Genomic DNA, 27656 nt, shown 5'->3' on the forward strand with positions numbered 1-27656 from the left:
GCACAGACCTGCGCCTCTATATGCAAACACATGCAAATCCATGCAAATCGCTGCTCTCCCACGGGCGGAGCCCCCGCCCGGCAGCGCGTGGAAGGCGCCGCGGCAGCCCGGGGAGCGCGGGGCGGGCCGAGGCCCGGGGGCGGGGCCAGGCAGGGGCTCGAGGGGCGGGGCGGCGGAGAGCTCGCGCCCCGCTCCGAACCCAGCCCCGCCCCCTGCGCCCGCGCCGAGCGGTAACGGCCCCCGGCGCCGCGCCCCTCCCCCAGCCCTGAGGCGCGGGCCCGGCGCCATGTCGGGCGCCCACCCGCAGCGGCAGAAGGGGTCGGGCCGGGCCGAGTCCCTGGTGCCCGCCACGCTCCTGCGGAGCAACCTGCTGGGCGCCAGGGAGGAGAAGCGGCGGCTGCAGCTCAAGGTCCGCGGGCGGGGAGGAGGTTTGGGGGAGGGGCGAGAGGGCGAGAGGCGGGGGCGCGTTGGGAGGGGGAGGAGGTTTGGGGGAGGGGCGAGAGGCGGAGGGGGAGGAGGTTTGGGGGAGGAGCGAGAGGCGGGGGGGGCGTTGGGAGGGGGAGGAGGTTTGGGGGAGGGGCGAGAGGCGGGGGGGGCGTTGGGAGGGGGAGGAGGTTTGGGGGAGGGGCGAGAGGCGGGGGGGGGCGTTGGGAGGGGGAGGAGGTTTGGGGGAGGGGCGAGAGGCGGAGGGGGAGGAGGTTTGGGGGAGGAGCGAGAGGCAGGGGGGCATTGGGAGGGGGAGGAGGTTTGGGGGAGGGGCGAGAGGCGGGGGGGCGTTGGGAGGGGGAGGAGGTTTGGGGGAGGGGCGAGAGGCGGGGGGGGCGTTGGGAGGGGGAGGAGGTTTGGGGGAGGGGCGAGAGGCGGGGGGGGGGCGTTGGGAGGGGGAGGAGGTTTGGGGGAGGGGCGAAGGGGGAGGAGGTTTGGGGGAGGGGCGAGAGGCGGGGGGGCGTTGGGAGGGGGAGGAGGTTTGGGGGAGGGGCGAGAGGCGGAGGGGGAGGAGGTTTGGGGGAGGGGCGAGAGGCGGAGGGGGAGGAGGTTTGGGGGAGGGGCGAGAGGCCGGGGGGGCGTTGGGAGGGGGAGGAGGTTTGGGGGAGGGGCGAGAGGCCGGGGGGGTGTTGGGAGGGGGAGGAGGTTTGGGGGAGGGGCGAGAGGCGGGGGGGGCGTTGGGAGGGGGAGGAGGTTTGGGGGAGGGGCGAGAGGCGGGGGGGGCGTTGGGAGGGGGAGGAGGTTTGGGGGAGGGGCGAGAGGCGGGGGGGCGTTGGGAGGGGGAGGAGGTTTGGGGGAGGGGCGAGAGGCGGGGGGGGCATTGGGAGGGGGAGGAGGTTTGGGGGAGGGGCGAGAGGCGGGGGGGCGTTGGGAGGGGGAGGTGGTTTGGGGGAGGGGCGAGAGGCGGGGGGGGCGTTGGGAGGGGGAGGAGGTTTGGGGGAGATGTGTTGGCAATGGGGGGCAGTTCTCCAGCCCGCGCTGTTTTGTCTGTGTGTGCCAGAGGTGGTCAGAGGGAGGGGGCCAATGTCCTCCACAGGCAGAGTGGCCCGTCCCTGCCCCCGCAGCCCCACCCCTGCCCCCGGGGCATGAAGCCCACAGACTGGTCAGGCCCATGTTTCTCTCTCTCTCCGCCCCCTTTCCTGGAGCCTGTTGGCTGGCATCACTTCCAGCCCTGCCCTTGACTCCCTGCAGCATGGCACAGAGCCAAGGCCAAGCTCCGTTCTAGCTCACTCCTCCCCACTGCTTGTGAGCCTGAGTGGGAGCCGGAGTCACTACTTTGGGTCTTGAGAGGGGACCAGTATGTTTTGCAGAGATATGATGAGTCATGCATGCACCAGCTAGTGCCAGGGCTCTTTGCTGTGCCCTTTTGCTCCCCCAAACACAGCTTTCTGAAATGGAAAAATGTAGCCCCATGGGAGAAAGGGCCCCATTTTATGATCTCTGCAGTCAGTTACCTCAGTGGAAGACAGTGTACAGTGCCAGGCCAGAATAGCACTACTTTGCACCCATCTTGAACAGGGATAAATGACTACATGGCCATGCTTCCTAGGTAGGACAGAAATACAGATAGTAAGGTGCATGACCATGGAGAATGAACCCCTAAAGAGTCTGGATTCCTTTATGTTCCCACCTCTTCCTCACTTTTGCTGTGTGACCTTGGACAGGTTACTATTTTCCTCTCTGTACAAGACAGTTGATGGGCTAACTTCATCAGTGCTCAAACACTTGAGTGCACAGGAATGCCTCCCAGTTAGACTGTTCTTTGCCAGGGAACAACAGCATTTACACAATCACTTACGGTTTTCTTTCCTGGCTAGAAGTTCCTGCTGCACAGGTTATTTTTTGTTGCCAAGCTGTCAGAAAGAGCAGACAGGAGAGAGGTCACAGGTACAGCAAAATCTTCCTTTTGACTGTTTTTAACTTGAGAGACTTGCCTTGAGGATGCAGACTCTGGTAGGTGAGGAGTAGCAGGGACATTCCAGGGCTACCCTGCAGAAACAGCTGCTCTCCTGTGTAGTTTGTTTAAAATAATGAGGAGAGTTCCTAGGACAGCATTAATGACAAACAGCAAACATAAATTTAAATAAGGACTACTTCAGACTAGGCATGGGAGCTGCTCAACACCGTAGGCAGCTCCCCCCCAATGCCTCTCACCCATCAGTGGCCTTGCTGACCAACTCTTCCCTCTACTTCCCAGTGCCTCCCACCTGCCTGGAAAAACTGTTTCCCAGCCTTCAGGAAGCTAGGAGAGAGAGGGGAGATGGGGCATGCTTGGGGAAGGAGGCAGGGAAGAGGTGGGGTGGGAATTTAGGGGATATCAGGCACCCTCCAGTTTGAGAAGAAGTTGGTGTCTGTGCGTAGGAGGATGCACCAGTCCTGCTAGACCCTATAATAAAGCTAAAATGCTTTTAAAGTAAAGCCAGGTATATTGATGATCCTGGAAGTAATGAGCTACATCACTACCTTAATCAGGTTTATTCCTTGATTAAGTAATTAGGGGCTAATAGAACAAAGCTTGCTGTACAAATACATTTCTCATTGATGCCAGATAAATGATAAATTCTTCCTCATACTCATCCATAACACCTGGAGCAAACCTGTGATAACCAGAGAAGACATGAAAAACTTAAAAAAACAACACATAGTCTAGTTAGCACCTTAAAGATTAACAAAACATGTAGATGGTATCCTGAGCTTTCTTGGGCACAACCCATTTCTTCACATGACAGGATTGTTAGAAGTCCAGATCCAAGAATAAATAAAGGCAGGAGGGGAGGAAGAATAAAAAAAGAGGGACTGTGAGTAAATAAACTTCAGAGGGGTAGCCGAGTTAGTCTGTAACAGGAAAAACTTAACAAATAGTCTAGTAGCACCGTAAAGACTAAATAGTTACAATTAACAACTATGCAGAGAAGACATGTATTTTTCAAGTACTGCTAACACACCACACACCCCAGTGTCATGGCTGAGGATGACCTGACTCCATTATTTTCACAGTTTCATCCCCAAACAAGAGAAAAAAACTGAGCACTTTGAGCTCACTCTATTTTGAAGATGCAGCACCACTTGGATTTAAATCCAATGTATTGTGTACGCAGAGGGGCAGGGGTGGCTGCAGCCTTTCAACACACCTTTTTTGTTTGGTATAACAAGTGATAAATACAATTAAAAAATCCCCAGCCTTCGACACACTAATTGCTTCATAGCTGAACTTGAGAAGGAATGAGTGAGAGAAGCTGATATTTCCTTCTGCCATCACACCATCGTACTGGTTTGGGTGATTCGTTAAATCATTTTTTCTCTGCCTTTACAGTAAGGGGTAATTTTTCAGTTACATACCAGGAGGAGCTGACTTGGTCTTCAACAAGCACAGACTTGGCATAAATTCAAATCAAATATGGAAAGTAGCAATTACTGTGATGCGCTCACAATGGTGTAACAGTTGAAGATTTATGCTGCTATGGTAGAGTACAACCCCCAGATGTCAGCCTGATCCCCTCTTCAGCTGTGTGTACACTGTGTAGAAGTACAGACGAACCCACTATTTGGTTACACACCATATTATTGCAATACAAATTTATCACTTGACCAGAGTGCCTGCTTCATACTTACTGAAGGAAATGAGAGCACAGCTATCAATAAGCAGGCCTAAAGGAAAAGGGGAGATCCTTATTTTCAAAGCAGAAGACTTTGTTAAACCAATCAATTATTGTACATTGAATACCTTGCTGAATGAGGATGCAGTAGTTATTGGTGATAGAAATGTAGCCGTGTTAGTCTGGTGTAGCTGAAAGAAAAAACAGGACTATGTAGCACTTTAAAGACTAACAAGATGGTTTAATATGTGATGAGTTTTAATAGGTCTGGCCCACGAAAGCTCATCACCTATTAAACCATCTTGTTTGTCTTTAAAGTGCTACACAGTCCTGTTTTTGTAGTTATTGGGGTCATTAACTGCTATACATTTAGCTCCAATAGCCAGCAGCCAGGATTCTGGTTCATGTGCATTTGTAAAACTCTGATATTTATTTCTAAAGCATTTCCAACCCATATAGTCTTTGGGTACTGCATAGTTAAAGAAAACCATCACCACAACCAAGACAGAACTAAACATTCAGTGCAAACAATAGAGGAAATTCTGGGCACTCTTTGCCAGTCCCTCAGCAAATACACTCAAATATTACAGTTTTAGGTGCACCGTGATATTAATAAGGCTATTACTGAAACCTTATGTTAATTATATCAACCACTAATCAATTGGATTAGTATGACTGAGCATGATACATGAGCAAAGTCAGTTCACAAAAATTTATGAGTCTTGTTTTTTCCCTGCATAATTGGGTCATATGCATGCATATAGGAAGAGAATAGACTTCCCAAGTCAAGGACTATTTTTAATGTTTCTTCTTAGATTTAGAGAGAGTTAAGTTACCTAGTTAGTAATGGCCTGTGGCAGTAGTGAATAGTGGCCTAGGGTGGCGTGGAATACTAGTTTTCGAAAGTTGTGCACTGTATTCCCATATGACAGGCAATCCTTGTGTTTTTTAAATAAGGTTACCATGAAAGACTGTTTCAGAACATATTAAAATACCACCTAGGAGAACCAGTCTCAGGTCTACTTCTTCTCTATCCCAGCTCCATCCTTCATATACTAGAGGTAGGTTAAGCAGATCTCCTTTGGTAATACAGTCTATAACCATGAGGTGTTCCCCCAGAGAAAAGCGGTCTCCTTGATTCCTGTGCAAACACGGCAGGTTCTTTCTGCCCAACTTTCCCTGGTGACCACAGTGTATTGAATGTTAGTACAAGGCACTCACTAATGGTCTAATTCATTGAAGATATTAAAGAAAAAGACTAGAACCTTAAAAAGGATGCAGTGGTGTTAGTAACTAAGAATTGTCTCTAGGACAGGCCACATTGTTCCAGTTTATTCAAGTAGTGCTCCCAGTTTGTTACTCTTTGTGAAGAAGGTGGAACATCATTCTAGAGAGAATAGTTTCCCCACCCCTGGATGAACTTTTGGATTTTCTAGTGCTCCCACCTCAGCATCTGGCATCCAACTCGGAAGCTCATCATATACCAGTAGCATCTGCTCAATTATCTTTATAGTAATTTAATTGTTCTTTAATCTGAACCTCTGTACCTTTTCCCCTTGCAGTCCTCCAGTGGCACATTGTATCATATCCTCCAAGATCTAGTTTCTCTCCAGAAGCAAGGCTCCGGGTAAGTGTTTCAGAAGGGCTTAACTCAGCTCACATGGAAATACATTTTAATGCAGGAATGACAGTGAATGTGTTATACTAAATGCTCATTTTGACCTAATTAATTATTATAAGTAGAGGAATATCTTAGTATTTCCTCTTGTTGAGCACCTAGAAACCATGCGTTGGGATAAATTTTAGCACAAAAATACTTTCCTCATTTAGATTTATCGTTTGTGTCCCCTCCTTGTTTTTCAGGAGCCAATTGCCTCTTTCTTTTGCAAGGAGGAATGGCTTTTTGCCTCTTCAGTACCTTATACGTAGGGCCCTACCAGTTTCATAGTTGTGAGAAAGGTGTGTTGAACTGTGACATCCACCACCCTCTGTGAAATCCGATCTTCACAGTTGGGCACCTAGAGTGCTTAACTGCTAGTCCAGCTGTTACAGGGAGACACAGAACTTGTCCTGCACAGCTGCTCTTGGGTGGGAGATCAGACCCATCTCCAGAAGCAGTGCAAAAATGAGGGCTCCAGACTTCTGTTCCCTGGTAACTCTCCAGCAGCTCCTGTCATAGCTCTGATGCCAAGCTCCAGGCTTTCTCCGGCTCCCACAATGGTTACTGCTGGGCAGAGGCTCTCTCTCTCCCAATAGCAGCCTGGGCTCTGGTTCCCTCCCCTCCTGCCTCATCCTGCCTTAGGTATCTGTTCCAGGTAGCTGCAGCTGCTGCTGCTGCTGCAGCCAGGCCTTTGAGTTATTGATACCATCTTCAGTTCTAAGATTTTCTCCAGGGCTGGGGCACCCATTTTTCCTGGGGTCTCCAGATTGGCCAGGGGTGCCTGCCCTTAATCTGTTCCTGGCATGGATTACAAACTAGGAGCTGCCAGCTAAGGTGCTCCCAGCATCTTGGGGAGGAACCTCCTCTGATTGCAGGGAGGATGCTGCCTTCAGAGTCCAGCTATCAAGGCAGCACAGAAATGAGGGTGGCAGTCTTGGGGACCCTTCTACAACATCATCACAACTCTCCCATGATCCCATTTTGGGTCAAGATCCCCACAGTTACAAACCTGTGAAGTTTCCAGTGTAAACATGGGAAATTGAACAATTTCAAAATCTTTGGGCTGTGCAATTGACCATAATAGATAGTGTATGTTGTAGGGCCCTAGGCAATGAGTTTAATAAAATTGCCAAACTCCTCCATTGAAATTTCCCTGATTGGCTTTGAACTTTAATTCTTTAGCAGTTCTGCTGTCTAAGATCCAATGTCTAGCATTTAATTTGGCTGCAGTTTCCAAATTCTGCTTTGAAAACATGTTTAGATACAATTGTCATTATTTGTGCTACTCGCTTATGACTGATGCCTCCTTCTGGTAGTTGCCTTCACCCATTTTACCTCTCCTTTTTGTCTCTTTCATTGTTGTAGCTTCCCTCCCAATCATTGAGGCCTGGCATGGCTGCTTTGTGATTCAGATTACTGTTTTTCCATTTTGGATAGTCTTTCAAAGTCTTTTTCCAGAAACAATCTTATGTAGTTGTTACACCAGCTGCCTTGAATGCTTGAGTCACTGCAGGAGTGATCCAAGCAATCTTCCCATTCACTGCTCCTTGCCATGTCACTCTGTAATGACAGTAGAGGGACCCAGGCCTGTCCTTCACTCTAGATTTTGAGTCTAGGACCTTCACTAAGCAATTAAGATGTGCATCTACACCAACTTACTGCTTTCACCCAAAAGGCATCTTCTCCCTTTCCTCAGGGAGCAAGCCTGCAGACTTCCACCCTGTTGCTCCCTTCCTGGCTTTATAGAAGCCCTGCTCTGTTCTCTTATAGGTGAACTTCCTTCTAATTACCCCCTGCCACACAGCCTAAAATGTAATTGACTGCAACAGCAGCCAAATTCATTGTCTGAATAAACTCCAACCATTCAAAAACATACATCTAGAATATATAATTATCCCTCAAGATAAGCACCTTAAGATGTGGCAGAACAAGCAGACCATATCAATAGTTACAAAATATAATATAGAAGTAGGTAGTTAAAACAAGTTAAAAATAGTGTGGGCCATATGATGCAAGTTATCAAACATTGCCAGTTTATGAAATAAGGGTACCCCATCTCTGGTAAGAACCCTTTACCTGTACAGAAGAATGATGGAATTTAGACTATAGCTAACTTTCTTCACTCAGTGCTTTGCTACAGGAAATTAGGATTTTAGTGGTATCACACAACATCCCAACCAGGCTCTTCCTGCAGTGGTATGTCACAATGGTGACACGGCCTGTGACATACCTAGAAGATTTGACACAATCGCAGTCTGCAGAAGAGGTGGTGACTGAGTGTCTTATGCTTCTCCTCAAACTGGGAACATATCTTTCAAAGACTTTTAAGGTACAGCTTACATTAAAATAGAAATGTTCAAGTTATTAGCTCAGATTCTAAATGTCCTTATATTTTTCAAAAAGAGTGGTGCTGTGACTGCTTAGAGACAAACCAATATGTAGTGACTCATGAGCTTTCCTGGGCAAAACCCAAGTCATCCAATGCCCGCAGATACTGCTCAGATTTTTTTTCAAATTAGTTTATAGATACAAATATGTGCATCTCTCTCTCTCTCCCTTCCTCCTTGGACTCTAGAATGCTGTAGTGAGGGCAATGACAAAAACACTGGGCTTTTATTTCAAACCTCTATCTTCCAAACTACTCTAGCTTGCTTCGTGCAGCCATTGGCTACACCTTTGTAGTTCATCATGGACTACTTTAACTCAAGCTGAAAAACGGTACAGATTTCATTGTCAACCCCCCCATCAGCTACATTATCCTCTAGATGCTGGGTATCTAACGGAGCTTGCTCCACTGTTCTGAACAGAGGCATTACAACACTTGTAAATAGGAAAGAAAATCTAAGGTGTATCTCTTAGCACATTCCCTTAGGTGGGGAATAAAAATGCCCTGGGTATATTTAACTTAGTTGTAGCATAAAATGCTAACTGCACTGAAGTACTGTTATTTTCCTTTATACAAAGGTGAGCAGTAAGGGACTGGGTGACAATCTGCACACCCTTGTACCAGAACTTCTCATCCCAGCAGAAACTATTAACTATTTGTGCAAGGCAACAGAATTTCTAAGTCCAGAAGCATTTCTGAAAATGTATAACAACCCTTTACAGCCTGCCATGGCTTCAGGTACTGCTGCAGATTTGCAAGGTAGCTGGTCAGGATGGATAGTTAAGGTGTAGGGTTAGCGTTTTGTATTCTCTATGGAACCAAACTTCTAGCTCACATAATGGTGAAGTGATGGGTAAGCAGACAAATGTTAAGAGTGGAATCTGGAGAATGACTAATTGACTTAACAAGGGCTTGTCCACACTAGACAGTGGAGTGACACTGCAGCAATTGATCCACCAGCAGCAGATTTATCGCATCTGCTTAGAGATGTAAAATCAACTCTGTTATTAGTGTAGCTGAAGTTGCATAGGTTAGATCAACAGAGGGGTGGTAGCATAGACTAAGCCCAAGTGATTCCTTCCCTGTTGAGAATTGCTGCCCGTTTTGTCCATCGGTTGTACAATGACACAGGCCATGCTGCTTACAGCTCTGCCCCTCCCAATCCGGCTGGGAAAGGTTGCTAGGAATGCAAGGGCTGAAAGCTGGTTTCCTAAATGGTAGCTCAGGGCCCTTTCAGCCCTGTGAGGGGAGAAGTCAGGCTAAATAAATGGGGGAAGCTTTACTCCAGAACCTATTAGAACAAAGTTGTTTTCTATCAGGCGGAGTCATGTTGAAATGCACCATTTCTTTTCTCCCTATAGTACTGGAGGGTTGCAGGACTTAAGCGTAACCTGCTAAGGCCTATAAGAGGTAGTATGCTCCCCCAGTTATGCCTAAGGGCTAGTCTCACATTTTGACCAATATGGGCTGGATGGAAAGTTACAGGATGAAGGGGTTAAAGAAATCACTTTCAGCTGCTTGTGTGAATATTGTCTCAATTCTATGTCAAGGACTAAGGCTTTCCACTTTTTCTTCCTCACAGAAACTGTGTGGCCTACCCCTTGTCACTTGTATCCGTGATACCTGAGACTGTACTTCCTCCTTAGTAATGTCATGTTTTCATCATTTACAAAACACCCTTCAAGGCCCCCTTGAATTCTGAGTGCAACAAATTGACCAAGCTACCATGAATGCTAGAGAGAGACAATGCTCTTTTAACCTGACATTCTCTGTGGAGATCTGTGGAAATAATGAAGGAACTTCAGTGTGTGTCATGTGTTAACTGCTCTATAAAATGTTAATAAATAGTCTTAGGATAGTGTGAAACTATAGACTATGGAAGTCACCGTGCATGATTTACACAAATTCAGAGGCAGGGTCATAGAGACCTGGGAAGCACATGAGCCTGTAAACTAAGGCTACGTCAATGCGACAAGTTCTCTGCAAGAGATATACAAATGAGTCCCTCATTAGTGCGAGTCAATCTCATTTGAATATTTTCTGCCAATTCGGTTTTGCACTGGAGTTTTTGGGCAAAAACAAGCAGTGTGGCTTTTTTGCGCAAAACCCCCTTTTTCTGCAAGATCTTTATGCCCCCCAAAAAAAGTTTACCGATCTTGCAGAAAAAGGGGGTTTTGCGCAAAGAGAAAACGTCCACGCTTCTTGTTTTTGCACAGAAACCCCAGTGCAAAACTGGATCAGCAGAAAATATGCAAATGAGATCACAACTCATGCAAACAGTCCCTCATTAGCATATTTTTTGCTGAGAAACTCGTAGTGTAGATGTAGCCTAAAGGATACAAATTCCCACTGTCATAAATATGGCGCTTGCATAGGTCTATGAAAGTTGCAGTAGTTAAACTCTCAGCCATATTTCATGGTTGAAGAATTAATAGGCACTACATTTCAGATGTGGCTGCTTTAAAGAGTAGCAGTTAAAGCTCAACATTGCAGTTCTGCTGTGTTTTCAATGAATCAGAGATGCAAGGACTAGTTAGTTATATCAGGATACTGGAATAAACAGGCCTTCAAGTGACAAAAGACAGAATCCTTTAATTTGATAAATGCTCATCTAACTGATGAATCGAAACAGCTGTTCAAATTTTTCAAAATTCAACCAATTTAAATGAAAGCATAAACATTTCCACAGTTTCACCTTGAAAGTTATGAATTTCACATAAAAAGCAGGTATGGTTAATAAAGATAACTATGACATAACGATAATGGTCAGTACTTAAAGTAACAATAAAATGGTTAGAGATACAGTAAGTTTCTTTCTACAATATGACAGTCCATCAAGGCACTAGAATATATCCACAGTTTTGAAAGGTGACTGATAACCAGCAGTCACTACCAGCTCTAGCATTTTCGGTTCATACTCGAACAAAATTCTGCAGCAAGTCAGTGAGGGAAAGTCTCTTGCAAGGCATCTCCTTTTTAATATATAATGTCTAAGAACTAGGAACCACAGTAAGAAGGTTATTTCCATACATGCACCTTAAATAATAACTGATGTACTGCCTTTTATTCTTTTGGGATTTCTGCTAATGCCATCTCTGTTAGCAGCAATTAAGCTTCCTATATACATTTCCACAGTAATCAACTGTTTCCATCCAGGATTTTTTTAAACCAGTTTCAAGACACAGATCATTAAACTTCTTCTGCTTTACACATACTTAGAGTGAGCCTTCATACAGTTCTGCCGTATCTTCAAAAAAAAAAAAGCTCTTCACTGTTAGGTCTTGATTTGTTCGTTTTCCATGAGGACAGAAAGGTTTTTAAAAAGTTTTGGAGCATTTGGTTTCTTTTACAGGGCAGTGCTTTCTGTATCATTGTCAACATCAAGCACAAAATGGTTGTGCAAATCCTTGCTCGCTGACTCTGTAGGAGGCTCTGAAGAGAGGATCCTAAGTGGTTCTTGAACATTGGAATTAGAGTCTGAAAAAACCCAGAAAAATATAAAATTTACAGTGGTTGAACTGTCATTAAGCTCAGCTCAGGAATATTTCCTTATAAACAAAGGGGAAAGGAACAGATCAGGATAGGACAACAGCTTAACAGAGGCCTTGCAAGTTCAAGGCCTGCATATGCACACACAAGCCACTTCAGAACAACAATGAAATTTGGGTAGCTCCTCCCCAGCCACCTCCATCACCTGCCTGACAGAAACAAGCTGAAACAATACTGCAGTGCCCAATCACTACCTTGCAGACACCCACTCTGGAGGAAAAAGAATGAATTTTGCATCTAGAGAGAGTATTAGTCAAGTATCTCCCCCATTACTTGTTAAGTAACAAATATATGATATCTAGCGGAGAGGTCTGTTAAAGATAGAAGAAAAAGAAACTAAGTCAAATTAATATAATGGTCCTAAGAAAAGGTTGGGGTCAGCTTCTTTTCCCTTGTCTGGTGGGGAACATCTTGTAGTTTGATCAATAACAAGGGAGAGTTTTGTTCTGGCCCTTCCTGGTACAGATATCTAGAAGGTGACACAGAAGGGACTCTCAATCTTGTTGTTTTGGTGGCTGTTAGGAAAAGAGCAGAAAGCCCCGAAGAACAGCTAATAATCTCATGAACACTGAATGTTTTCATTCAAAGTAACCAAGTGTTCATACTCATCATACACACATTAGAAGTGTCACTAACGGCTACACTTCAGCTTCTGAAGACACAAGTAAGTGATTTATTCCTCTGTCAAGCTGGCATGGAAAGGCAATTTAAAACCCTCTTGAAGAGCTCCAAGATGTCAAACTCTAAGCCTCAAACAGAAACAATGGCTAAGTAGGATTCATTTTACAACTGCATAAATGGAAGATCTTTGCAGAAGGTCTTGCTGAACCATTACTGGCAGAGGTGGAATTAGAATTTAGCAGCATAATTTTTACTCCATTTTAGCAACAGATCATATTTATATAAATCTGTGTTCAACGGTGTTAGAAAAAACAGCCTGGAAAATCTGGGTTATGGCAGTTCGGTATTGCTGTCTTAGTAGGTGGCACTAGAGTTCCTCACCAAAGGTCTTATGCTGATAGCTTTTTACACAAGGCTTAAACAAGTCCCTACCACAATCATAATATCCCATGGCTCTTTTTGCAATAGGATTCCAATTTATATAACTTTCCGTTTACTTAAATTCCCTGTGTAGATTTAACCAGTCCATAATGCATTTTCTGCTCCAATTATGTACTGTGGCGTCATCTGAAGAAAAAGCCTATGTACTGTCAATAAGGTGGCTGAATTACAGTGATAAAAGCAAAACTAAATTGTTTAATGAAAAAAGAATATTTTAAGTACTTTTAAAAAAGTATTAAAGAAACTTTGAAGACTCGGTAACTTGTACATAAGGTTCTTATGCTGCCCTCACCACAAGCATTACATACTAGACTCAAATGCCAGATAAAGAAACAAGGTGTAATATCTTTTACTGATCAACTTCTGTTGGTGAAAAAGCAGCTTTCAAGCTACAAAGAGCCCCCCCTATTCCCCCGACATGAAGTAGTCAGTGTAGCTTGAAAATGTGTTTTTCACCAACAGAAATTGGTTCAATAAAAGATATCACCCATCTTGTTTCTCATATCCTGGAACCAACATGTGCACACCAGTTAGTTACAATTAAAGACTTTCCAGCTCACAGTTCATTACAGCATTATGCCATTTCAAATTCAGAATGCAGAGATGAGCAGTTTTTCTAAATGGCAGAGGCCCTGGAAGCACTTAGCGCTAGTGGTTTAGCGTCCCAAAGTCTTTTCTGCAGATTCCTGTTCGTATCTCAACCTCAAGGGGAAGGTAAGGGACAGGATTGCTCCCCATCACTACTACACTGTGAAGAACAGACTAGACAGTGGAGGGGAACATTAATCTGGTGGTGATGGGTAAGATATTTTGGCTACAAGTCAAGAATAGTAAAAAGGCACACCTCCAAACACCAAAGAATAGAGATCAACCCCATTTATGATAGGACTCCCCACTAAAAAAAGTAAAATATGACATGAGAGGTTAGTGATGCAAAACATGAACTACATTCTAAGTCATGAATGTATTTGGTATTTGTTAAAGGCAAACATAACATAGAGCCATTCTTTTTGCATGCTATATTAATAAGAATGCAAGCAAGCAGTGTTATGGTGACAAGTTAGTACTGAGCATTAGTGCACGCTCAGTCATGAATTAGCAATGTATTTGGCCAATCAAATGCCTTTTCCTTACCATTAAATTTTCCAATTTCAGTTCATATTGAATAATGCAGGTCAAACATCTAGATTGTTTAATGAAATTTTTTTTATTAGAATGGTCTTGTAGAGAGTTAATTACTTTACAACCATAAACAGGATTTGAAGAGTTACTCAAATCTAAAGCATGACTAAGGAGTTGGTATAAAATACCCTGCAAGCTTTTCAAAGGTTACGGCTCAAATGTTAGACATTTATTGCTCATTTTAATTCAGAGTTCCATAGTTTTGGCTTCTGAGAGTCTGAATTTCCCTAGTATATTTATTCTTAAGCATAAAATTTAAAAAAGCCTGCCTAATACACATGTATTAATAAAAGAGCCAATTCATGAAAGCTACAGCAGCTCAGTGGTCTTTAAAGTATGTGCTTGTAAGGCTCATCTGTAATAAGTTAACTGCTCCACCGCTTTTTAGTACAGGTTGAACCTCTCTAGTCTGGCACACTCTGGTCTGGCAACATCTGTAGTATGGCATGGTTTTAGTTGGCTGGATGTCCATTTATCATGGGGGTGGCCAAGTTTCCCGTAGTTCTATAAAGTTTACAGCCACCAGTCCTGGCTCTCAGGGTTGTGTTCTTTTGCTCTAATTCACCCCTAAATGTTTTCTAAGAGCCCAGCAAGCAGTGGAAGGGTTGGATCATGCTGCTAGACAATATTGACCTCCCGTGGTCTGGGAAATTCTCTGGTTTGGCACCAGTCAGGTCCCAAGGATTCTGAACTAGAGAGATTCAACCTATAGTAAGATTTCTGATATTAGGTTAAGGATGAAATTTTATTTTCAATCATAGTTTCTGCATGATGGTCTCTAATTTCCAAACAGCAGATGATCCAATCCTAATGTGGCTTGCAAGAAGTGAGCCTGAGCATTGAGGTTCAGCCTCTTCTCCAAATTCTCCACCTTTCAGGAGATTTCTTGAACATTTTCTCAATATATTTATTAGATTTAATATAGAATCTAACAAACACCTCTGCTCTTCCTTAACCATGCCATAATGCTAGTTAAATTCTAGTACTTTTGTTAACATCAGCCACCATCTGGCTGGTTTGCCAAGGCTTGCTCACTAGAGATTACATTACTTTAGTGCTTGTGGCCTTAACCTTTTCCAGTCTGGCACTGTAGAGACTGCATTATTTGAGATACAGTTGGCCAAGTTAGTCCCTGGAAAATGAAGGGATGCAACTATAAGAACACTTTACTTCCGCTTTAAGTGGCTTCTTTTACTAAACAGTGGAATTGCCCAGCACAGACTTGCAGTGTTGTAAGGTTAATGATACATAGCCACATCTCTCAGCTCTGCAGATTGCTGTATTGTTGTGATTGCCTCATTTGAATAATAATTTAATGTTACAACAGACAAATAAGTTCTTGTATTCTGAATGGCTAGTATCCAAAGGGGAGGGATTTGCTTAATGGCATGGTTATTAAGCAAATAACCATATGGGATTGACCTAATAGAACTCTGTTATTAGCTGTTTGCCAGCAACCAAGCCACTGCCTCAGATGAAATAGGAAACTCCCTGTGTATGGAAAAATACACTAAAGTCCAAACAATGAGGTTGTCAGACTACAGAAACAAACATTTGGAAAAGAAGGCTCAGCCCTTCCTCTTCCATCTATTCAGCAGCATGGTTCTTATCCCCAGAATAACTCACTCTGAAGCATGCTACAAGAATCCCAGCCCCTCAGTGCTCTTTTCCCAACTCAGTTTGCAAATAGCATTTTGCTGTTATTCTGGGGAATGTAGCTGACCTGCGAAGAACTGAGGGGGAGTTAGATGAAAGATGATTAAAGTTTTTCAAAAATGTTCACTTTTCAGCAATTTGACAGTCAGGTTAGTGGTAGTTTTCTCTTTCATTTAGAAACTACAACTTTAATTAAGCTGCTTAGTATAATATTTATTGAAGTGCACTGTCCATACATCTTATAATAACCATGTCCTGAGGTAATCAACTCAGATATATGGCCTCTGTTTTGAAGCAGTAATTTACGGTGAGCTGAATAAACAGACAGCAGCACCTCTAAGCCACTATATTAAGGGTCTGTCAAGTTTTAAACAACCTTTTTGGACATCCTGTAGTTGGAGAGAGATCTATAGCACAGTTAAGGAGGCTAGACAGCTTACAGAATGCAAATACAAGCATGCCAAAATGCAAAGAGATGCTGCCAGTAGCTTTTCGGCACTGGGGTTTAGTTCATGAACAGTGTGCGCTTTATGAGCAAGTTCCAAGCAGTTAACATCCAAAAGCTGCATTAGAAATAAAATATAAGTGGCAAAATTTGCCTGTGCTGACTCCCAACTCTTCAGTTTGGCAAAAGCTAACCAAGGAGGGGAACAGACATTTAAAATGTGTCACAACATCACTTAAGACACCAGAAGTGAGAGTTCTGGTAACAGTTGTATTAAGTTCAAGTGTTAAGTCTTGGCATGGTTTTATAAAACACTTTAACTAGGATTTTTTTTTTAAAAAGCTTGCAAGTGAATATCAAAATGAAACACGGGTCCTAATGTCTGTTAAAAACTGGATGTGTAATAATGAGATATAGTACAAATTTGACAAACGCACACATTTTGAAGTGCATGAACAAAATAAAGCTAAAGAGAATAGCTGCATAAGAGCATTGGTAGCTGTATTGCAGGGCTTGGATCAGTACAAACCTTATTCGCAGCAACCTTCCCCACCTGTGAAGGCATCATGGGGTAGAGCTATTAGGTAACAGAATATAGTTTGCATTCTAAACAAAAACAGTCTTTATTCTAGAAAGCTAAAGTGTCATTGGAAAGGGTTTTTAACCATTAATATAAGCAGATTTAAAAGCATTAGTCTTTATGTTCATTATATTTCCTTTTATTAAGTATCTAAAAAGAGTCATAGCAGGAAGACATTTCCAAGGTGCTGTTTTCAAACGAAGATTTAAATTCATTAGTATCACCTATCATCTATATAAACTGCAGACTCTGTACTGTTCCTGTGAGATCACCTACTGCCCCATGAATGCATTTCTACACTGCAGCCAGAGGTGTGATTACAGTATGTTTATATATACACACAAGCGAAGTTTGATCTAACTAGTCTTAAAAATAGCTGTGATGCCCCAGCAGCACAGACTAGCCACTTGAACGGATTTCCAGGATCCCCAAACGGCCTTGTCCAGCCTATGCTGCCACAGGCTCACTGATGTTATGTGCATCTTTGACAGCAGTGCAGAGACACTGAGAGCAGCACAGTACACTATATTTTTACTTGGCCAGTTGTTCAGATACAATTAAGTGATTTTGGGCACCCAATTTGGATCTTCTTAAAGGGCAGAGGGAGGGGGCTGATTTCCCCCCTTTGCTCCCCCAAAAAGGCAGGTCTATTACGATTGTGTCAGGGCATGCAAAGTCATTACCACTTTGGACATCTTGGCTTAGGATATGTGGCCTCCTCCCACTTCAAAGCATTTGCCATTTCTGCCCCAAGTGCCTACATAAGGGTAGCTGCCATGATGTGGTGAGCCTGGGAAAGCCATTTACACTTGAGTCCTGTAACAATGCTGTGCCGTCAAAGGCTGGAAAACATACGTGGAAAGTCAATCACATTCCTTCTTATAAGAATGAAAACCTCATATACCATAATACGCAATTCAAGCATTTTAACCAAATAGAGCTCCAAGTTATTAATGTCACTGAACTTGCATTCTTTATTTCACCCAAGATGGTTCATCAGTGCTTCGCATGATGTTACAGCAGTAGAGTCCCCTCCCCCTCGAATATTAACATGCTACAGCTCACAAGGAAGTGTCACTTACCTGTTACTATTTTGGAAGCCGTCTGAGTGGGATTTGTAAGTACACTGTCTCCCGCTGACAGAGACACAGGAGGATGAGGTGGTGGGGGAACACTAGGTCGGTTCCGGGGCTTTGGTACTGGCTTTGGCCTTGGTAATGTCCCGGTTTGAGGAGGAGAATGAGACTGCGAAGTTTCTTGGGTAGATGACTGCAGCTGAGAGAGTGCGGCGCTAGCACTGTGTTTTCCTGGAGGTGGCGTATCAGGTGGTGTTGGAGTCTGAGGTGGAGTACAAGGTGCCTGCTCGGGTCCATGTTCGCCACTAGGTACAGCAGGTGGAGAAGACACTTGACTATTTAGTTTAGGCTGCAGTGGAGGTGTAGCCTGTGAGGGGGGCTGTGGAGGTGGGTGGTTAGGAGCTTGTATTGGGGAGAGGCTGCTGGAGTATCTCCGAGGGGCAGAAACCTGGGAAGAAGTGGAAGTCTGGCCTGCCCCTGGGTTTGTAAGTTGTCCAGGAGGAGAAGCACTTCTGGTGGGTGGTTTTGGAGAGACAGAAGGTAGCTGAACTGGTGGAGTAGAACTGTGGTTTCCTGGCTGCCCAGGTGGAGGTTTGGGAGGTGCTGGTGCAGGCTTTTTAACAGCTTGGAGAGACATTAGTAAAAATATATTAGATACTGTTTATAGCTGAAACAAAACCTTGCAATAAGGAAACGTGTAACATCATTTAAAACACTCAGCCACTTTCCAATTGAAGTTACTCAGGCCTACTACTGCTGTAGTTTCATAAAGGTTACCAAGAAATGCACGCAAAGGTTATTAATAAGCAGACGTCTGCCTGAGTGATGCCATTGCATAGCACTGTCAACATCACAATATACTACCATGGACGAGTCTGAAGACAACACAAGTTTAAGTAGGTTTTGGTAAAATACTGTTGAACTTTGGCTTGGGTGGAGTAAACCATATAAATCTGGAGTGTAATAATGGAAAAGAGATCCCAGAAAACAGCTACTTGGGCAAGCACCTAGGGTGATAAGTCACAATTTTAACCACAAATAGCCACATCGAGAACTGAAATCAAGAATCCAACATACCTCGCCTCACTGCATGCGGGCTGGGACCAGCAGCATTTGGTGGCTGGCTGGCACAAAGCTGATTAGGGCTACTTGTTGACTGCGGCTGGCTCTGCATAGTGCCTAAGTGCCCACCATCTCTCACGGGGGGAGGAGTAGTTGAAGTTGCAGTTTCTCTGGGCTTTGAGGTACTGAAAATTTAAAACATGTGAATCAGAAGTTGCTTTTGAAATACCCCGCTCCCAGATGTATTGCAACAAACTCATGGGTTTGCACTAGAAAGAGTAAAACTTTGATACATGTGTCTGAGTCCTAGGAAACAAAAAGATTCCTGTACTAACATGGTATTTGAAAAACAACAAATGGTCTGGTAGCACTTTATAGACTAACAAAACATGTGGATGCTATCATGAGCTTTCATAGGCACAGCCCACTCTTACATGCCCACGAAAGCTCATGATTAATAAAACATGTAGATTGTATCATGAGCTTTCGTGGGCATGTAAGAGGTGGGCTGTGCCTATGAAAGCTCATGATAGCATCCACATGTTTTGTTAGTCTATAAAGTGCTACCAGACCATTTGTTGTTTAAGTTTATCCTGTACAGACTAACTCGGCTACCCCCTGAAGCTTCTGAACATGCATAGTGCTTCAAGGGAGGCTGAGTTACAAGTGAGGTAATGAGACTGCATCTCTAGATCTGCCATGGTCAGCTGTTCACTTCAAGCTTGTCTACACTTAACATAGGTACAGCAGGACAGCTGCAGACACTCTGTGCTGATGGGAGGGATTCTCCCCTAGTGTAAACCCACTTCCCCAAGAGACAGTAGTTGGGTCAACACAAGAATTTTTCTATCAATCTAGTGCTGGCTACACAAAAGTGTTACTCAGCTATGAATTTTTCACATCCCTGACAATTAAATTTTCTAGCATACACCAAGCTTGAGTCTTAAGGAGGTCTTGTAGACTACGTAAGATATAATCTTTCTAAAACAATGGTCTGGAATACAAATAAATCTTCAGCCTGCCATGCAAGAATGCGGAAAACATACTGAAATTAAATATTGTTCTAGGATGAACTGAATTCTCTCTGTGCTGAAAAGGAGTCAATACATTTGAGGCTTGTTTACCAGACTCCCAACTTGAAAATTCATGGTAACGTGGATTACTCCCAAAAAATTAAGTTACCTTGTGTCTGTGGTTTTAACAGAACAATCTCTGTGGCCCCCCCTATCACAGGACACAGCAAAGAGCAGCTAGTCAGATATGCCCCAAGGTGAGACTGGAGAAGAAAAGTGGTATACTGTGTAAGCTCAGCCCACGCTAGATCATGTGAGCCACCAGAATGAGACTGCTCATGTTAGATATTCACAATATGCAGGCATTTCTGCGCTCCTCTTACTTCTTGTGCTTGGCTTCAGTATGCTTCTGGGGTTTGCTAGGCTTCTTGGCTGGGGGAATGTCTTATGACAGCAGAAACAAAAAACAGGACTATGTAGCACTTTCAGCTACACCAGACTAACACGGCTACATTTCTATCACTTATGACAGCAGCAGTTTCATTGCCACAGTGTAGCTACTCAGTATCTCCCACCTGGGGTTTAGTTTTTAACTTTGATGTAGTTCAACAGGCTGGGGACTATAGTGCAGGACTGGCACGGAGACACCCATACTGGTATAAAACTCCCTTCCTCCCACTGATATCAGCTATCTGAGTTAACACCTCGCTGAGATAAATGGGGCAGGCCATACCCCCGGGGTTGTTGCAGAGGCACTCAGCACAGACTCAGAAATCCTTGCATCAGTTACATTTCATTTCCATTTGAAGATTCCCTTGCAATGTAATAGCTACAGATGATTTTCAAGGAGAGCTGAGATTCTGGAGAACACAACACTACGCCAGGAGAGCTGTGGACGTCTTCTGATTGACACACCCCATAATCTCTGATCTAGACACTGAAGCCTATCAAGCTGTGCCCCACAGAGAGCTGTGAAAGCACTGTGGTGCAGCCCAGGCTGGAGGGCTGAAACATGCTGAAGCTGCCACTAGGCATGGTTGAGGCTACTTGATAGGAGGAGCTTCCTTCTGAAATAACGCACAGCTCAGAAGAGAGCCAGAGAATCTGCCACCGGATCGGCTTCTGCCATACAGATCACCAGTGAGGTACTCCAGGGAAGACAAGAGGTTAGTTGGTTTCCACAAATGGGGCAAGTAGGGAAGAGTGGGGATTAGCATTAAGATGTAGGGACGAGCAGAGCCAGAGAAAAAGTGACACCATGGCATAAGGACAGCAGGACTGGGAGGAGAACCCATGTGTCTGGTTTGTGAGAGGGGCAGGGTGTGGGACTGCATTTTCCCCAATCCCTGCTCCTTGCCATACAGCTGCAGTGTTACTTCTGCAATGTCCTCAAACCCTGTACTTCCCTCAATACAAAAATGAAATTAAACCCTGCTTCAGATCATTGTCTGTGTTGTACATTCCCCTCCTGTCTTTATTTTTGGGCAGGGTGTCGCTGCTGCACCCATAGGTGGGGATGTTGGCCCCAAGAATGGTATAGAAGGGGGCCAGGTGGGGTGTTGAATAGAAGCTTGCTGTCTGCTGATCCTGTGTACGCTATTTGTGGGATTGTGTGATGTCTGTGTGTGTAGTTAGGAATCTGTAATCTGTGTGGAGACTGACTATTTCTCTGAATGTGGTTGAGCACTGGGCAGAGCCTGGCCTATGGACATGCTAATTAGTGAGGCCCTGTGGGACAATGGCACTCGATGGGCCAAGGACACACCTAAAGCATGAGGGCGGAAGCCTAAGAGCTGCAGCAGAGAGAGGCTGACAGCCAGGTGACCGGCTGCGGCCAAGGAGAGGCCAGGAAGGATGTATAAAGAGGCCATGTGGGGGACTCCATTTTGTTCTCAGCTCAGCACTTCATCCCAGAGGCAGCATTGCAAGGATCGAAGAGCCCGGAAGACCTGTGAACCCATCCTGATGCTAGGATGTGCAACAAGAACTTTTAAACCAGCAGCTGTAACATCTCTGCTAGAGCCTGCGTTGAGGACTGGGAGATTCGATGCATGTAACGTACTATTCCTTTAACAACCTTACTCTCATGCTTTTCTTTATTGTAATAATAAACCTTTAGATATAGATTCTAAAGGATTGGCCCAGCGTGATTTGTGGGTAAGGTCCAAAGGGTAAATTGACCAGGGATCTGTGGCCGGTTTCTTGGAACTGGACAGAACTTGTTCGGGGTAGGTGGGATTGGGCGCTAAGACCCCCCTCCTGTGTATGAGGCCCAGGGCCATCTGGGGCACGGATATTGCTGGGGTGTCAGAGGGGTTTTGCTCGTGAGGCTTCAGGCAGACAGCTGAAGCGCTCTGTGGGACTGGTTTGTGGCCTGTTCGGAGAGGTCACCAGTCTGGGGGCTGTAAGGAGCCCAGGATTTCAGCAATTCTCCCTGAGCGGACGCCCTCAGCTGTGCCCAGACACGGCCTGGTCCATCACACAGGGTCTTGTGTGCAGTTTCTGATTGCAGCTTTTGGATACCACCACAATATAAACCCATTTGTGTGTGTTGTGGGAAAAGCCACACAACTACACTAAAGAATTTATTAACACTCATGAAACCATCAGTACATTCCCTTAAAGGCAGAGACCAACCCCCTCTATGCTGCTGGTACTTCTGAAGCCACAAGTACTAATCTTGATTACTAATAGCTTGGGGATAGTTTTCAGAGTTAGATCGTGGACACTTGTTTTATACTTCACTTTTGTTCCCAAGTAACATTATTTCAAATTAGATCATAATGGATTAACTTCTAAATTAACAAAGCTACTGAGCTGCACCAATACAGCAATGGCACATGTGTGGCCTGATTTACTTTGTTGGAGGTTGGAGACTAATCCTCTCCAAACTTCACTTAATATTTACTAGCACTCAGTCAGATGAACCAGAAAAATACCAAAAGCAAAGTGTTACATCAACTCTGGAGGGTGAAAAGAATAGGCAAATCAATAATAATTAGTCTCACGATAAAATTATTTAGTGATTAACAAAGAAACTAAATGATTGCACAAAATTTCAATAGCAGTCAAGTGAAAACCTACTATGCCATTATGTTAATGAAACTGATGCCAAAGAGTGATAAACTGACTTCTGACTTGCTGGTTAAGATTATGTCTGTTCCTTGCTAACACACTCGCTAACAAAAAGCACACAAGACAAAACTAGATCACTTACACAGAAATGAACAAGACAAGACTTATAGGCTTCTAGTATTGCCACTGAGTTTTAGTGCTTCCAGCAATAAACTGAACTTGAGGTTCTTAGAAACTTCATTGATTATGACATGAAGAGATCAATCAATAGGGGGAAGCAGAGAATACTGATGGAGAATTCTTGAAAATTCTCTTATTGTACAACGGATTTTAGAGTAACTTCAAATTAAAAATAGGAAGATGCACAATCATCTCTCGCATTGTGCTTTTTATGAATTTCTCTCAAAGCACTTCATAAAAAGAGAATGTATATTCAAGCTGGATGGTAGTACCCTGTTGATTAATTATACTGACAGATCGGTTTGTTGCTGAAGCAGCCTTTTAAGCCACTGCCAATAGAAGCCAGACTTCTTACCTGACATCCTCATTTCCTTGAGTGTGTACATGTTCTGCTGTGCCAGTAAATGGAGCAGAAGTTGCACTCACTGGGCTAGTTTCAGCCACAGAACCCTGTGAATGCTGCTCTGCTACAGGCTGAGCCAGCATGCCAGCCTCAGTAGGTGGAAGTGGTGGCTGGAAAGCTGGGGATGTGTGCTTTCTATTTATAGTGCCACATCTCCGAGGATTCACTGGGAAGTCCATAACCTTGACACCAAAGCTAAAGAGAGGAGAGAGTAAACACACCATGCAGGCCAACTCCAGATAAACAAAGCCAAAAGCAACATTGCAGGTTACAACCCAAAGAGAGCAACCCATGTTGCTTAGCATGCAAAGAAGCAACAAGGAAAGCTTCACCTTTCTTCATAGGACACCACTATTGTTAAGACATGCAACACAACTTGAGTTACTCACACAAAAGGGTAAACTAAGACACCACTGGGATGGGCTATTCAATTACAATTACACATTGATGCAAGTGAGCGCTGACTGCTGAGTACTTTTACCCCACTGGGAAGTATATACACATTTCCTTAGACACCAGGAGAGTTTCAGACTTGTGTATTTGGTGTTTTGCAAATGATATCTTCAAGGCACCATGTCCACTTCAAGATAAATGCGTGTGAACTAAAGACAGGCTCATATACATTTGCATGGTTAAAAGCATGAAAAAGGAAGGAAACTACTACCTTATTTAACTATGGATAAGCTTTATCGCTCTAATATATGCCATTTTAAAAAGCTAGCACAGCATGTTCTAGAAATCCTTAATTTGACGTGGTTAAAATCCACTAAAAGAAGAAAGAAATGAACCTTGAATTCATTCTCTTTTCCCCTCTGTCAATACTTTACACTACATGATAGTAGCAGGGAAATATAATATACTGTTGTGATTAATATATTACACATGAATTTGCATGCATCTAACCATAGTTAAAACCAAGGTAACAATTTAACATTTGCATAAGGAGTTAGAACAGCACATCCCTTAAATATGGATATGAAAAAACTGCTAACAAATACACTACATGTATGGAGTAAATACAGCACATCTGACATGGTATACTGTACCATCATCAAATCAGAAGTCTTTTATCATGAAGGCACCAGATAACACCACTTCAGCCTGTGGTTTTAAACAGAAGCCTTGGAACATTCAGAAGTTAAAGCAAATAAATGGTATCAAATGTATGTTTATTGGTAATGGATTATTTTGAGACCTAAAAAAAAAAATCTATGAATTGGGAATACTGTGAACAGAAGCAGCAATTATCTGCTTGGGTTTATCATGCACAGAGCATAACTGGAAGGAAATGCCAGTACATTACCTTTGAACCTTCCTCAGGCTGCAATAATATGAGGGGAAATAAATCACTCAGGGGTTATCTAGGAGCATTTCTATAGAATTCCCCTTCTGATCACAATTTCTGAATTTTATTTTAAGGTGAGCTACAGTCACATCCAATTCTAACCCCATCAGTGATTTGGAGTTCAAGAGTGGGCTAATGTCTGGAAAGAACAATGCAAGAGCTAAACATACCCTTCCTTCTTCAGCAAATCGCCTTCCATGATAGCCATGCTAACAGGCCTCTTCCGTTCCAGTGTCCCCGAATCATACTCATTCCCAGGTTGAGAGAAATGATTGGAATTCGTGGCAGGAAGAGCAACAAATGCCCCAGATACATTAAAATCCACATCTAGATGAAGACAGATACCGCACTGTAAGACATATGTACACAAAAGCAGTGCATCACCTGTTTGTATTCCTAATTATCTAAGAAGGAATACCATGGAACTAGTGTTGGCAGAATTCCTCACATTACTGAAAGTCTTTACCTTCAGGGAAGAACCAGTCTGCATGCTGAATTATTGGCTCTATAACTGCTACCACATGGACCGAAGTTGCTGCTGCCATTTCGGCAAGTGATCTATGGACAAAATGCAGAAATACAGTCTCTGATACAGACAACTTTTTCAAAGTTAAAAATTTGTTTCCCCTCCATTTTGCATGACAAAAACTGGATAAAAAGAGTGTGCAACTACATGCTTAATGACTGACACATTTCTAAGTGCATGTTATTGAAAAATTCTGACACACACAGCCTTTATGCCACTCTTCTGTGTGCCATTTCTTACTATTCATTGGCAAGAGATAGCAGAATGCTTCTGAAATCCCACTCTTTACTATTCATTTCTTAACAACTTGTTCGAGAGCTTTTCACGCCAAAGGAAAGCACTTACAGCTCTACTTCTATCCTTGACAGAAGATACAATTAGAAATAGCATTTAAAAATCAACTTACCCTTCATTCTTTGCCCACAGCAAGTTGGGACCTAACACTATGGCAATGTTGCTGGGTGTCATTTTGTTAATGTCACTGTTCTGTGCAAGTTTTGCTAGGAACTTGATTAGATACCTACAAAGGAGGAACCAAGCCATTAGGCAGTTATAGTGGCAACTCACTATAGACAAAGCTATGCTAGCAAATTAAGCAAGTTATTTTCTTGCTTAAAACATAACTGCTGTCTCTCACTGCCTGGAATATCAGAAACATTCAAGTCATATTTCAAGTCAAACTTCCAAAATCCACTTAAGAGCATCTTTGGTTAAAAAAGGGGTTAAAATTTCACGCTTAGAAGTTTGCTACTAAATTTCTTCCCATTAATCAGTGAAAACTGAGCTGAGAAAGTGACTAATAGGAAATAGCCTCCATTTTAAGTATGTTGGAACTACATCAGGTATATTTTGCTCTAAGTAGATTAGAGTACGGAGACTAGAGCGATCATGCACTAGGAAAGCACATTAAATAAAGCCGAATTACTGTAAACATTTTCCTATCATGCATTTAAGACGGCTCCGAGCTAGAGACTTTGGTTTTGCTGTGTGTCACTGGGCAAGGGTGAAATCAGCAAGCATGAGAGCTACTTAGGAAGAAGCCAGGTGCAGAGTCTGAGTGTGCGAAGCTCAAGGGAAAGGTGAGAAGCTGAACGCTCTTGCACCGTGCGTAGTTTATCTAAAGTACCACTGGAGTGAAGCTTACACTACTGTTCTGTAATCAGTCCAGGTGAGAGAGCCGAGAACAATTTTATGTGACCCCCACTTCAAGGAATTAAAGTGACTGGAACTATCAACTGAACATGAAGGCCTAGTCTACACTGCAAACTTTGGTCGACATAAGCCACATTAAGTTGATCTAATAATGTGTCTGTGCTACTGAGTCCCTTCAGCCAACCTAAGTGGCCTGTAAAGTCAACTTCTGTACCCCATCTCCACGACAGTTGTAGTGCTTGATTCAACATCCACGGACTGATGCGGGGATAGTGCAGATACTGCGTTGTGTCACTCAAATGGACAGTTCTTCAGGTGTGCACCACAGTGCTCCGCTCTGACAAGCGCCTTCAACTTACTGCATGTCAGCCAGATACAGGAAACAGCTGCTTCTGTTAAAGCCCTGGGAACTTCTGAATTTTCATTTCCTGTTTGTTAAGCATGGAGAGCTTGCCAGCACAGCTGACCATGGAGACGCCAGCCACCAACGCGCTCCAGCATGGAGCACACTGGTGATGGTGGATCTTATTGCGGTGTGGGGAGAAGAATCTGTGCAGGCAGAGCCCTGATCCAGTGCCAAGACTGCACAGGGAATGGGAAGCCGAACTACACGTGAAGAGAAAGGAGCTTTGTCAAGCGACCAGTTCTTCTGGTTCTGCCCCACAGACCTGATGCTTTTATGAGGCCTGCATGGGATTTTTGTTGGTGACCCACCACTACCCCCAAAACACTTTGTGGATACTTTCCAGGAGCCACAGGTGACCTCAAGCAACAACAAGGAGGACCCTGCTGACAAGGAAAAGGAGGAGGAGAACAGGAAGCATTCCCCCAACAGCCAAGAACTGTTTTTAATCCTAGAGCACCAGGGCTGTACCCAGAAACTGGCAGCATCCGCTCCCTTGCTGCCTCCATTGCCTTGAGGAGAGAGGCATCACAAGAGCCACCTAGGAGAAACAAGATGACTTTTCAATGCTAGCCCTGGAATTGCAAACCATTCAACAAGTAACATGCTCCCCGTTGGGGGACACTGGTCATACAACCACGCTTTCCCAAACCGACCCATGGCTGTGTTTGGAAAGAGTTGTCTTGTATTGCAAGCAACACTGGAGAAACACTGGGGAAAAAAGGTGGAGGGACTTCCTGTTTGTGTCTCTCTCCCCCCTCCTTTTCCCCTCCCCCCCCAAAACCCAGTGCCACTTCTATAACAAATGATTTACACTGG

At 44.0% G+C, this 27656-nt stretch overlaps 2 protein-coding genes across 13 annotated transcripts in view; one reads left to right on the forward strand and one right to left on the reverse strand.

Moving 5' to 3' along the window:
* The first annotated feature begins 151 nt into the window (after positions 1–151).
* Positions 152–9999, forward strand: TEX47 (testis expressed 47). Of its 2 annotated transcripts, none has more exons than XM_075899905.1 (7): positions 152–409; positions 2304–2373; positions 5040–5143; positions 5645–5709; positions 7870–8071; positions 8707–8887; positions 9711–9999. In XM_075899905.1, the coding sequence occupies exons 1-7, from the start codon at positions 287–289 to the stop codon at positions 9746–9748; spliced, it is 783 nt and encodes a 260-aa protein (XP_075756020.1). In that variant the 5' UTR covers positions 152–286; the 3' UTR covers positions 9749–9999. The 2 variants fall into 2 exon arrangements, with proteins under 2 accessions (XP_075756020.1, XP_075756022.1); XM_075899907.1 differs by having other exon boundaries at positions 160–409; positions 8707–8866.
* Positions 10000–10700: 701 nt separating this feature from the next.
* Positions 10701–27656, reverse strand: part of ARHGAP17 (Rho GTPase activating protein 17) — an 83737-nt gene continuing 66781 nt past the window's right edge. For 4 of the 11 annotated variants that reach the window (XM_075899872.1, XM_075899876.1, XM_075899874.1 and 1 more), the window contains 7 exons: positions 25689–25802; positions 25223–25314; positions 24927–25083; positions 23364–23606; positions 18756–18925; positions 17685–18302; positions 10701–11605 (listed from right to left, as the gene is read on the reverse strand). In XM_075899872.1, the coding sequence (XP_075755987.1) occupies positions 11475–11605; positions 17685–18302; positions 18756–18925; positions 23364–23606; positions 24927–25083; positions 25223–25314; positions 25689–25802 (1525 nt within the window). In that variant the 3' untranslated portion in view covers positions 10701–11474. The other 7 variants (XR_012896218.1, XR_012896219.1, XM_075899877.1 and 4 more) reach the window with 7 other exon arrangements.

The sequence above is a fragment of the Pelodiscus sinensis genome, chromosome 16 (genome assembly GCF_049634645.1).
Source record: "Pelodiscus sinensis isolate JC-2024 chromosome 16, ASM4963464v1, whole genome shotgun sequence".
Classification (NCBI taxonomy): domain Eukaryota; kingdom Metazoa; phylum Chordata; order Testudines; family Trionychidae; genus Pelodiscus; species Pelodiscus sinensis.

Coding starts and splice junctions, on each gene's coding strand:
- TEX47 (XM_075899905.1), top strand. CDS start 287: ATGTCGGGCGCCCACCCGCAGCGGCAGAAGGGGTCGGGCCGGGCCGAG. Junction 8,072..8,706: donor ATCTTTCAAAGACTTTTAAG/GTACAGCTTACA, acceptor CTTTATACAAAG/GTGAGCAGTAAGGGACTGGG. Junction 8,888..9,710: donor TACTGCTGCAGATTTGCAAG/GTAGCTGGTCAG, acceptor TCTTCCTCACAG/AAACTGTGTGGCCTACCCCT.